Consider the following 13,471-nt stretch of genomic DNA (forward strand, 5'->3'; position numbering starts at 1 on the left):
AATCAGGGTTAAGTCAGGGTTAAATCAGGGTTAAATCAGGGTTAAGTCAGTGGTTAAATCAGGGTTAAGTCAGAGTTAAATCAGTGTTGAATCAGGGTTAAGTTAGTGGTTAAATCAGGGTTAAGTCAGGGTTAAATCAGGGTTAAGTCAGAGTTAAATCAGTGTTAAATCAGGGTTAAGTTAGTGGTTAAATCAGGGTTAAGTCAGGGTTAAATCAGGGTTAAGTCAGAGTTAAATCAGTGTTAAATCAGGGTTAAGTCAGTGGTTAAATCAGGGTTAAGTCAGGGTTAAATCAGGGTTAAGTCAGGGGTTAGTCAGTGTTAAGTCAGGGTTAAATCAGGGTTAAGTCAGGGTTAAATCAGGGTTAAGTCAGAGTTAAATCAGGGTTAAGTTATATTTAAATCAGGGTTAAGTCAGGGTTAAATCAGGGTTAAGTCAGGGTTAAATCAGGGTTAAATCAGGGTTAAGTCAGGGTTAAATCAGAGTTAAATCAGAGTTAAATCAGAGTTAAATCAGGGTTAAGTCAGGGTTAAATCAGGGTTAAGTCAGAGTTAAATCAGGGTTAAGTCAGGGTTAAATCAGGGTTAAGTCAGGGTTAATGCAGGGTTAAGTCAGGGTTAAATCAGGGTTAAGTCAGTGGTTAAATCAGGGTTAAGTCAGGGTTAAATCAGGGTTAAGTCAGAGTTAAATCAGGGTTAAGTCATTGGTTAAATCATGTTAAGTCAGGGTTAAGTCAGAGTTAAGTCAGGGTTAAATCAGGGTTAAGTCAGGGTTAAATCAGGGTTAAGTCAGGGTTAAATCAGGGTTAAGTCAGGGTTAAATCAGAGTTAAATCAGGGTTAAGTCAGGGTTAAATCAGAGTTAAATCAGGGTTAAGTCAGGGTTAAATCAGAGTTAAATCAGGGTTAAGTCAGAGTTAAGACAGGGTTAAATCAGGGTTAAGTCAGTGGTTAAATCAGGTTAAGTCAGGGTTAAATCAGGGTTAAATCAGGGTTAAGTCAGGGTTAAATCAGGGTTAAATCAGTGGTTAGTTACAGTTGTTTGTTAGGTTTAGGAATCTCATTTTCTTCATTTCTAACCCTCCTTCATTTATTACTCAATCTGAATAATTCAGAAGAAAATATTATTTTCTGTAAGGATCTATTAATCCAGAAGAAGCAGGTGGATCTGCTGCTTCGGCTGTTTTAAATCAGCCGACAAACAGCTTGATGGGAAACGTTTCAAACGAAGAACATGTGCCATTGATCTGCGCTCTGAGAGCTGGTTTCAGAGACGGCCAACAGGTCGAGCTCAGGACCGCGGCCGAGGCTCTCGGGTTTCAGGCAGCTTTTAAAGATCGATACGGAAGCCTGCAGGGGACAATTATTTGAAGTGATGGATGCCAAAGCAAACTGGAAATGAAGATATAGATGGTGCATTAACAAAACCTGCTGGTCCTCACAAAACCCTTTACTGTAACCTTTGGCAGGAAGGAAACTGGACTTCCTCCTCCTCCTCCTCATCATCACCATCATCATCATCATCATCATCATCATCATCAGGGAACACCTCCAGACAAACTCACAGGTGGGTGTTACCATGGTTACACAACGTCAAGCTGGAACAACATCAGCAATGGTTGAGTCAACGCCTGAAGGGTCATTTAGAGGACATCTGAAGGAGAACCAGGACTTCTGGACCAGAACGACCAAACTGGGTCCAACAGAACCCACGGATCCTTAGATGTGTTTTGTGTGTGTGTGTGTGTGTGTGGTACATACTGAGCTGCCTCTGACTGTATGTGTTTGTGTCTACAATTACTAATGTCAGTTAGAACCACAGCGCCAACATGACGTTGTCCACTCAATTTAGGAGGCAGCAATCATCACTGCAGCAACACACACAGCTACACACCAAGATACACAACACACACAGCTACACACCAAGATACACAACACACACAGCTACACACCAAGATACACAACACACACAGCTACACACCAACGTACACACAACCTTGTATTTGCATCAAACTGAGGACTTTGTATTGACTTCCATTCATTTTTGTGACTGTATTTARGTCCAGTGGTGGGCACCAGTCCCCTAAAGAGCAAATCCGTTAATTGTGGACCTACGTGTCTCCTTTGCACTTTAGTGTTTTTACATCGCCCCTCGTCCAGAGGTCTGCAGGTGGGAAGGGTGGCTCTTCATTGTCAGTCCATGGCGCCATAAAAAACAGGTGAGCAAAATTACTTTGCGTTTCCTTGGAAACGTAGATGCAGACTGTGTGATGGGCTGTTTTTTTCTGCCAGACAGATCTTCGGTGTCGGGTTCGGTTGGCCCGTTAGCTTTTTTTTCTGAGCTAGCTACAGTTAGCTTAGCAAACTAACACGTGTACTGATAAGCCATAGTCAAAACAAAACGGCTTTATTGAATGGTAGCTTGACAAACGGTTCAGTGGTAACGATTGTGAGATTTGACCATACAACACGTTGTTGGCCCGTTTAAACATTAAAATATGTGTTTTAATACTTATTTTAATGCTTGGTTTAATACGTGTTTTGACATTTAGGTACGTACTTTCTTGAGCTCAATTTCTAAATCCTGGATAGGTTTCTTTGAAAGCTTGCTTGCGACGTTAGGTTTAATTCAAATATTTTCAAGGGTGGTTGGAACCTGGGCTAGTGTGGACATTACTGTGCAAGGTGTGGAAAAATCCATTAGAAATATTTGGGGCTCGTTGGTTAGGGGTCCATACTGTAAATCCTTCTGTTGATCGTTAGTGACAGGTTAGGCGTACTAAACTAGGGAAAAATCCAGAGCCAAAATCTTTCTGTCTGTTTGTGTGTCTGTTTGTGTGTCTGTTTGTGTGTCTGTTTGTGTGTCTGTCTGTGTGTCTGTCTGTCTGTCTGTTTGTGTGTCTGTTTGTGTGTCTGTTTGTGTGTCTGTTTGTGTGTCTGTTTGTGGGGACTGTTAATAGGGTAGTCTGCGTGACGGGCGTCACCTACTGGGCATTGTGCCGAATTACTTTTACTGTGGTTCACGTGTAAATATTTTTCCTACAACACTGTGCTGTCAATGTGTTGAGTCAAACCTCCACCTGAGTTTTTAATGTTTGTTTTATCAAAGTAAATCCCTCCTCAGAGCTCAGTCCATGGAAATAAAAAGATCAGAAGATATAAAACCACAGCTGGAACCCACAGGAACCAAGCGAGCTCCTCACCTTCGTCTTCAGTGAAGTCCTTGATGGAGGCCCAGGTCTTGTTGTTGCAGTAGAAGGACGTGTTGGACGGCAGGCTGCCGTTGATGCAGTGCTCCGTGCTGCGGACGCATTTCTGCCGCAGGTTTCCCATGAAGAGCTGCAGACCGATGAGGGCGAAGACGCTCAGGCAGAACACCGTGAGGATCATCACGTCAGCCAGCTTCTTTACCGACTGGATCAGAGCGCCCACGATGGTCTTCAGGCCTGAAGGACGACCGGCGGTCAGAGAACTCCAACAATAAACATGGACAAAACTGTTGGTCCCCCTCGTTTAATGAAAGATAAACCCACAGTGTTCCCAGAAATAACTAGAATCTGACAAAAGTAATAATAAACATACTATAAAAATGAACAAATGAAACTCAGACGTTGTTTTTCAGCCATGATTTAAAAGAATTATTTAAAAATCAAACTCCTGAATCAGACCTGGACAGAAATGATGGGATCTTAACTTCATATTTAGTTYAAGCTTTGAGTCAATCAGTCAATCCAGTGATTCCTGTAACTGTCAGTCAGACTTCTGCAGCTCTCAGCAGGTATTTTGTTCCACTCCTCATGAACAAACGGCTCCAGGTGTCTCAGGTTTGATGTTTTTCAGCTCCTTCCAAAGATGTTCAACAGGACTCAGGTCAGGATCAGAGAAGACCACTTCAGAATAGTCCAATGTTTTGGCTCATTATCCTGTTGAAGACCCATGAGCTGCTGAGACCAAGCTTTCTGACACTGGACAGCACATTTCTCTCTAGAATCCTTGATAGTCTTGAGATTAAGACCCCCTGTGCCAGATGCAGCAAAGCAGCCCCAGACCATAACATACCTCCTCCATGTTTCACAGTAGGACAGTGTTCTCTTCTTCATAWGCTTCATTTCTCCCTCTGTCAACATAGAGCTGATGTTTCTTGCCACAAAGTTTCATTTTTGTCCCATCTGTCCAGAGGACATCGTCCCAGAAGCTTTGTCTTGTCAACATGTAGTTTAGTCTTTTTATGATTTGGTGTCCTCCTTGGTCGTCTCCCATTAAGTCCACTTTGACTCAAACAAGGACGAATGGTGTGATCGGACACTGATGTTCCTTGAGCTTGAAGTTCACCTTTAATCTCTTTAGAAGTTTTTCTGGGCTCTTTTGTTACCATTCATATTATCCATCTCTTTGATTTGTCATCAGTTTTCCTCCTCAGGCCACGTCCATGGAGGTTGGCTACAGTCCCATGGTTCTTACATTTCTGAATCATATGAGCAACTCACAGGAACATCAAGCTGCTTGGAGATGGTCTTATAACCTTAACCTTTAACATGTTTGTTTATAATTATCTTTCTAATCTCCTAAAACAACTCTTACCTTGTCTTCCTCTGGTCCATGTTGAGTATGGTCCACACCATGTCACCAAACAGCACACTGAGTATCTGTAGGCCTGTATACAGGCCCACTGACTGATTACAAGACTGTAGACACCTGTGATAATTAGTGGACACACCTTGATTTAACAAGTCACTTTGGTCACATCATTTTCAGGGGTTCCATCAATTCTGTCCAGATCTGTTTCATGAGTTTTATTTAAAAAAAATATCTGTTGAATCATGGCTGAAAAGCAATGTCTGACTTTCATTTGTTCATTTTCATAGATTTTTTTATTTATTATTACTTTTGTCAGATTCCAGTTATTTCTGTGACCTTTGTGGGTTTTTCTTTCATTAAACAAGGGGACCAACAGTTTTGTCCACGTGTGTATGATTTATTAAAACTAGGATTTGTTCAAGTCAAACAAGTCTTATTGAATATAAACAGTAAACAGTAAAACTACAAGACACACAGTAAAACTATAAGACCACATTAAAACTACAAGATGCATAGTAAAAATACAAGACACAGTAAAAATACAAGACCCACAGTAAAACTATAAGACCTCAGTAAAACTACATGACACACAGTAAAACTACAAGACACACAGTAAAAATATAAGACACAGAGTAAAACTATAAGACAACAGTAAAACTATGAGACACACAGTAAAACTACAAGACACAGAGTAAAACTATAAGACCACAGTAAAACTATGAGACACACAGTAAAACTACAAGACACAGTAAAACTATAAGATCGCAGTAAAACTATGAGACACACAGTAAAACTACAAGACACAGTAAAACTATAAGATCGCAGTAAAACTACAAGACACACAGTAAAAATACAAGACAAACAGTAAAATTGTAAGACCACAGTAAAACTATGAGATGCACAGTAAAACTACAAGACAGAGTAAAACTATAAGATCGCAGTAAAACTACAAGACACACAGTAAAAATACTATACAAGACACAGAGTAAAACTATAAGACTGCAGTAAAACTACAAGACACAGTAAAAATACAAGACAAACAGTAAAACTATAAGACCACAGTAAAAATACAAGACACACAGTAAAAATACTACACAAGACACAGAGTAAAACTATAAGACCACAGTAAAACTATAAGACTGCAGTAAAACTACAAGACACAGTAAAAATACAAGACAAACAGTAAAACTATAAGACCACAGTAAATCTACAAGACACACAGTAAATCTACAAGACACACAGTAAAACTACAAGACACTCAGTAAAACTACAAGACACACAGTAAAATTATGGCACACAGTAAAACTATGAAACAGACAGTAAAACCACGACACACACGGTAAAACCAGCAGGGTGTAGAACACAGAGGGTGCAGACCAGCTGACCAAATGTCACCAAATTAAAGAAACATCCAGTTTCTTTGGAGTCGTTTGAAGATTTGAAAACATTTATTGGTCCAGTTTATTCATTAGAAACAGACTGGATCAGAACTGTCTGTAAACTAATGAATGACTGCACATTGAAATATAAACTACATACAGAACAGCTTCACTGTTAGCTGTTAGCCATTAGCGCTGCATGCTAATGAGTCAACAAACAGAGGCCAACATCTGGATCATATTAATTTGAGTCACGGAGGAAGAAATGGACAGAAATATATTTATTTTAAGTTTATCTGAACTACTTTTCCATAGATAATTATTAAACTTCACAGTTCCATTTTACTATATTTTAAGAAGGTGAATAAATTGCATCTCCTCGCAGTTTTTTCGCATGTTTTTTAACTCTATTGAATTATTATTACAGCTACAGAAACATCAGACATAAAATTTTATCCAGAACAGATGAGTAGAAAGAAATATAAAAGAAGTAAAAGCAAAAACAGAGTAGAAAGATAAAATCTAGAAGAATGATGACTTAAATTGTTTTTGACATTTACCATTAAAATTGTTTTTTTTAGATCAGATCTGACATAATAGCTCCAAATACCATTTATGTTTTTATCTTTGATTTTTGTTGCATTATATATTATTTGAAACTTTTCTCTTCTTCCTCTGGTCTCTTTGATAAACTCTGACTAAAGTTAATATTTTGTTTGTTACGCCTCTGTTGTCCACTCAGCTCTCCATTCTGCATACTACCTCTGAGATAAATCTTCATAAATGTTCATCAATGGTCATAAATGTTCATCAATGAGGAGAAATATTCATCAATGTACATCAATGGTGATAAATGTTCATCAATAGTGATAAATGTTCATCAATGGTCATAAATGTTCATCAGTGGTGGTAAATGTTCATCAGTGGTCATAAATGTTCATCAATGGTCATAAATGTTCTCAATGGTCATACAGTAAATGTTCATCAATGGTCATAAATGTTCATCAATGGTCATAAATGTTCATCACTGGTGATAAATGTTCATCACTGGTGATAAATGTGATAAATGGTGAATTTTCCTGTCCAGTGATAAAACAAATCAGAAGGTAGTATGCTGAATGAGATCCGAAACACTTGGTGCTTCCTGCAGACTCAGGAGGGCTTTCCTCCCTCATCTTCCTCACCTGGGATGACTGAGATGGTTTTGAGCGCTCGCAGCACCCTGAACGTCCTTAAGGCTGACACATTACCCAGGTCCACAAATTCAGTGACATATCTGCAACAAGCAGGGAGACAGAAGCACAAAAACACACAGACACAAGGATGTGACCAAGACGGAAAAATGAGCCCACACAGGGGGGTCAGAGAGCGGGGTCCTGACAGAGAGGGAGGTCCAGAGAGAGAGAGAGAGGTCCTGACAGAGAGGGAGGTCTTGACAGAGATGGAGGTCCAGAGAGAGGAAGGTCCTGACAGAGAGGGAGGCCCAGAGAGAGAGAGAGAGAGGTCTTGACAGAGAGGGAGGTCCTGACAGAGAGGGAGGTCCTGACAGAGAGGGAGGTCTTGACAGAGATGGAGGTCCAGAGAGAGGAAGGTCCTGACAGAGAGGGAGGCCCAGAGAGAGAGAGAGAGAGGTCTTGACAGAGAGGGTGGTCCTGACAGAGAGGGAGGTCCTGACAGAGAGGGAGGTCCAGAGAGAAGAAGGTCCTGACAGAGAGGGAGGTCCAGAGAGAGAGAGAGAGAGGTCTTGACAGAGAGGGTGGTCCTGACAGAGAGGGAGGTCCAGAGAGAGAGAGAGAGAGAGAGAGAGAGAGAGAGAGGTCCTGACAGAGAGGGAGGTCCTGACAGAGAGGGAGGTCCTGACAGAGAGGGAGGTCTTGACAGAGATGGAGGTCCAGAGAGAGGAAGGTCCTGACAGAGAGGGAGGTCTTGACAGAGATGGAAGTCCTGACAGAGAGGGAGGTCCTGACAGAGAGGGAGGTCCAGAGGAAGGACCAGCAGAAACGAGCCGGGATGGACAGGACCTGTAGAAGCTCTGGTACACAGAAGGTGAAACCAGATGTTCAAATCTTCACACGGAGGTAAAAACTGGAGAAAATACAACAGGGTCAGATCTTCAGGCTGTGAAGTCTGAGTTTCAGTTCACTGGATAATTCAGGTTTTATTTGGGATGCTGGGTCAGTGTTTGTCTGAGCAGAACCCAGAACACCCCAAACCTGAGAACCTTTAGAAGATAAATGTTCTCTTTCTTTTTAAAGACATGAAGAGATGTGCATTTAAATCTTTTTACCCAAACATTGGCTAACAATTTACTAATTAACACTTTTACCTACAACATTTGAGTTGATGYTACAGAAATAGGTTTAGGCCAGTTAAACCTTTGTGACTCCTCTCAGCTGGAGGAGTGGAGTTGCTGTAATTCTCCAGGTGACCACCAGGTGTTCTGACATCTGATTTTTCCTTCTGCTTCTTCAGGACAGATCAGGTGACCTTTGACCCCTGACAGGGCAGAGACTGGGAGGTTTGGGCAGGCGGACTGTGCTGCAGGACACGGCAGACACGGGACGAACAGTAGAGGACGCTAACGACAGCTTTACATTTGTTTATTTTTTCTCCCCGTGTCGCCCCCTGGTGGTGAGGCCTTACCTGGGATGACTGAGATCGTTTTCAGAGCTCTCAGCACTCTAAAGGTTCGCAGCGCCTGCAGGTTCCCTACTTTGATAAACTCTGTTAACAGCCTGTAGGGGGCAATYTAGAGGTTGTCAACACACAACAAAAGAAGACAAAGGTTAAAAAATGTCTGGAAATCCTGCGGCTGTCTACCAGACTGTGCAAAAGTCCAAATCCAGCCTTCATTTCTTTACATTTCTATGATTTATAAAGACGTTTYGCTGCTTGTTCTCTGAGCTTTCTGAGGGGCCTAGAGCATCTGAAAAGCACGGCAGAGGCGGTATCATGATGTGGTCCGATTCTAATCCACTAATGAATATGATTGAAAAAAAGTGTTTATTGAAAATGTGTTATTAATGTGTTGAAATGACACAAATTTTCCCTTATTTCTGAATGAATTGTTGCACTTCTTTTCATTTTTCTTGCAAAGCATAAAGAAATAAGTTTTGGCTCAAATCTTTTGCACAGTATCCAGAGAAAACCCAAACAAACACATGAAGAACATGTAAACTTCACACAGACTGAGCCCAGGTTCAACCRGGGACTCGAACCCAGAACCTTGTTTCTGTGAGGCTGCAGAGAAAACCACTAATCCACCCTGGTGCTTCAAAGTAGTGCATATTCTTAAATATAAGTAAATATTAAATAAAATTTCAACAAAGATAAAAAATTACAGATCTTTGTGAACAGTTTAAAATTAAAACCAAGATAATATTTTGTGAGTAAATCTATCAGCAGCCTTTAGTGTTTAAACTCATTTAAACAGTTTAAGTGAAAACAAAGAAATACTCTCATTTTTGGACCAGAACCATCTAACAAGGTGAAAGGAGACAAAGGACCCAGGCGTGGAGCCAAGCTGTGATTATCCTTCTTAGATCGAATCAAACTGGACCAAAAGAGGCAGAAAGGCGCCAGGTGACGGTGGCCTTTCGGGCCCCGGTTGAACCGAGTCACCTGATCCGGAGCTGCTAATGGATCTCCATTTTGGTTTTTATTTCAGCAGGTTTGACTGAAGAAGTGATTTAATTACAGCGGGGAGGGGAGAACAGAGCAGGTTTGTTTACGTGAACCAGACGCAGTGGCATGAGATTAAAGGACCAGTCCCAACGTTTCTACGCTGCTTCAAATAAACATGACAGACGGGAGCTCAACTTTAACGAGTTTGATGATGGCAGCTTTTATCCTGTCATTAACATGGGGGAAGACCTGGGGGAGGGGCTTGGTTACCATGGGGATCCCGACTCATTGGGAGGAAGAAGAGCATCAATCACACCTGTAATGTCCAGGAGTGTGTGAAGGACATTAGGGCTGTGCATTTCCCAGGTTATCACTCTGGGTTTAATCAAACTCGGACACGTAGGGGTGATGTGTCAGGGGCAGGGTGTGTGTGTGTGTGTGTGTGTGTGTGTGTGTGTCTGTGTGTATGAACATGTTAAAGGCGTGCTCTGCCTTACATGTGTGTGCTAAGTGCTGACTTATGTGTCCCTGTCCAGCTTCAGATCATTCTGAGTGCAGGACAGTCCTCAGTTCAAGGACACACGCTGTGTTTCTGAGGGGGTGAAACCAGGGATCAACATTTTGTCATGAAACAAAAGAGTAAATGGACAAATCCAGTTTGGTTGTTTCATCTGAATGAAGACAGAATATCAGCAAAAAATATAGAGAAACACTTTAGATAAAAGTTCTACATTGGTTTATTTAGTAAACTAAGTATTTGTTCCCCTAACAAACCCTGACTTAGTCCTTGGTATAGGAACCTTTGCTGGGAAGATATTTCTTGTGGTTGGTCACCAGATTTGAACATCTGAGGAGGGCTTTGGCCCTCTCCTCTTTACAGAAGCTATCTTGATCCCTCAGGTTTCTTAGTTTCAGTTTGTAAATTTGACGCTTTGGCTCTTCCTTGGATTTTCAACAGGACTCAGCTGCTCCATGGCCTTCATATACTTGTTTTTTAGCTGCTCCTTTGTTGTCTTGGTGGGGTGTTTTGGATTTTTGTCCCACAGGAAGACCCATCCACAACCAATTTTCAACCAATATTCTGTGTTCTAGCTGAGGGATTAAGGATCTTGTCCAAGATTTTATGGTAGATGASCCCATCCATTGGACCCTCAGCATAGGGAAGTCATTCTGTAGCCATAGCAGCTTTTTATTACAGTTGGTTGGTCAGTCAGTTGGTTGGATGGTTGGTTTGATTGTATGGTTGGATAGTTGATTGGGTAGTTGGTTTAAATGGTTAGATAGATGGTCAGTCAGTTGGACAGATGAATGGTTGACTGGTTTAATTGGATGGTCACTTGGATGGTTGGTTGAGTTGGACTGGTTGGTCAGTCAGTCAGTCAGTCAGTCAACTGGACTGTTGGAAATTGACTAGTTTGATTGGATGGTTGGTCGGGTCAGTTATTTGGATGGTTGGTTCGATTGGATGGATGGTTAGTTGGTTGGTCAGCTAGCTGGTTGGTTGGTCAGCTAGCTGGTTGGTTGAGTTGGGTTGGATGGTCAGTCAGTCAGTCAGTCAGTTGGACTACTGGACAGTTGACTAGTTTGATTGGATGGTTGGTCGGGTCAGTTGGTTGGATGGTTGATTTGATTGGATGGATAGTTAGTTGATTGGTCAGCTTTGGTTGGTGAGTTGGATGGATGGTTATTTGGTTGGTCAGCTAGATGGTTGATTGGTCAGTTGAATGGTTGGTTGGTCAAACTGTTTGGACGGTTAGTTGGTTGATCAGTCATTTAGTTGGACAGTTGACGGGTTTGATTGGATGGATGGTTGGTCAGATCAGTCAGGTGGATGGTTGAATGGTTGGTGTGATGGATGGTCAGGTCAGTTGGATGGTTGGTTGAATGGTTGGTTGGATGGATGGTTGGTCAATTGGTTGGATGGTTGGATGAGTCAGTCAGTTGGATGGTTGGCTGGATGGTTGGTTGGGTCAGTTGGTTGGATGGTTGGTCGGGTCAGTTGGTTGGATGGATAGTTGGAAGGTTGGTTGGTTGGTTGATTGGTTGGTTGGATGGTTGGATGGTTGGTTGGGGCAGTCAGTTGGATGGTTGGTTGGTTGGTTGTTGGTTGGTCAGTTGGTCATTTGGTTGGATGGTTGGTTGGGTCAGTCAGTTGGATGGTTGGTCGGGTCAGTTGGTTGGATGGATAGTTGGAAGGTTGGTTGGTTGGTTGGTAGGTTGGTTGGTTGGATGGTTGGTTTGATGGATGGTTGGTCAGTTGGTTAGATGGATAGTTGGTTGGTTGGTCGGTTGGTTGAATGGTTGGATGGTTGGTTGGGTCAGTCAGTTGGATGGTTGGTTGGTTGGTTGGCTGTTGGTTGGTTGGTCGGTTGGTCAATTGGTTGGATGGTTGGTCGGGTCAGTTGGTTGGATGGATAGTTGGCTGGTTGGTTGGTTGGTTGGATGGTTGGTCACTTGGTTGGATGGTTGGTCGGGTCAGTCAGTTGGTTGGTTGGTTGGTTGGTTTGATGGATGGTTGGTCAGGTCAGTCAGTTGGTTGGATGGTTGGATGGATGGATGGCTGGTTGGTCGGGTCAGTCAGTTGGTTGGATGGTTGAATGGATGGCTGGTTGGTTGGTTGTTTGGATGGATGCCTGACTGATCTATAGGAGGCAGAGTTTTGGCAGGCAGTTGGGGATGTAAACCTGTTTGTATCTTTTATTTGATGTGTTTTTAAAACAGAATTCAGTCGAATTAAACAGTTTATTATTCTGTATGTGAGGAAACGTGGAACCCTTCAGATAACTGAAGAATTAGTTCCTCCTGTAAAGTCGGCCTCAGAGGAACTGCAGACGTTCTTTTGTTTGATGTTTTAGTTTCTGCAGTCAGTCTTGATACACGTCACATCAACTGAGCTGAAAAATGTCTCCATTGACTGAACGGAGGTGAGCACACCTCAGTACACCTCAGGGTGACCTCTGAGCCGGGCCTGGGCTCAGATATGGATCCGATGGTTCTGATCGCTTCTCTTCTCAGCTGTGATCACAGCTGATCACTAATCACACTGAGCTAAATACAGACAGAGACAGGTTCATGTCCCTTTCCTTATGTCAGAGTTTGAGGCTGCAGCTCCACAACCAGTTTTTTTTCTGTTGGTTCTGATCCGACTGTCGGCTCTGATTCACATTGAAACGTCAGCGAATTTAGTTGGAGGGAAGTTTCTGCTTAACCTTAGCAAAGCTTTACAAACTGACCCAAGAGTCAAACTGACAAACTCGTGAGCTGAAGAAGCAGCTTTTCTGTTTAATTCTGACATTAATCCCATCAGAACAACAGCAGCTGCAGTTCTGCTGCTCTCACAACCAAAGAAAAGCAACCCGTTCAGTTTGGACCCGCTCTGTGCTGCAGCTCGTCTCAGATTAGAGCGAGTCCAAACCTGACGGCACGAATCTGAGACAAGCTTTCAGACTTACGCCATGACGATGACGCTGAAGTCCAGCCAGTTCCAGGGGTCCCTCAGGAAGGTGAAGGGGCCCACACAGAACCCTCTGGCCAGGATCTTAATGAGCGACTCGAAGGTGTAGATACCTGTGAAGGTGTACCTGCAGGGAGAGGGGGCGGGGTCAGAGGACGAGTTAGAGACGACAGCAGAGGATAAATATTCATAAAACTCTGCTGCAAACATCTTTCATTTTTTATTTTGTCCCAGAAACAAAGCAAATGAAGCGAATAAGAAGAGGCAGGCGGTCCCGTCTGAAAGCTTTCTGTTTGAACCTAACTCACACACAGAGCCGGCTCTTGGCATAGGTGAACTAGGCGGTCACCTAGAGCGCCATCTGCTGGAGGGGGCGCTGAACTGCAGAAGGAAAAAGTAATTATTTGTAATCCCTGGTTGTAACTCTGCTCAGCGCCC

General features: G+C 42.5%; 1 protein-coding gene across 1 annotated transcript in view; it reads right to left on the reverse strand.

Annotated features, from left to right (window-relative positions):
• The window catches only part of LOC106527684 (sodium channel protein type 4 subunit alpha), a gene marked incomplete at its 5' end in the record, with an annotated part of 142,279 nt that overhangs the window by 121,704 nt on the left and 7,104 nt on the right, over nt 1-13,471 (reverse strand). Inside the window, 3 exon segments of the mRNA XM_014022657.1 lie at nt 3,202-3,444; nt 7,140-7,231; nt 13,032-13,160. Coding sequence (XP_013878111.1) covers nt 3,202-3,444; nt 7,140-7,231; nt 13,032-13,160 — 464 coding nt within the window.

Source organism: Austrofundulus limnaeus, unplaced genomic scaffold, assembly GCF_001266775.1.
Source record: "Austrofundulus limnaeus strain Quisiro unplaced genomic scaffold, Austrofundulus_limnaeus-1.0 Scaffold337, whole genome shotgun sequence".
Taxonomy (NCBI): domain Eukaryota; kingdom Metazoa; phylum Chordata; class Actinopteri; order Cyprinodontiformes; family Rivulidae; genus Austrofundulus; species Austrofundulus limnaeus.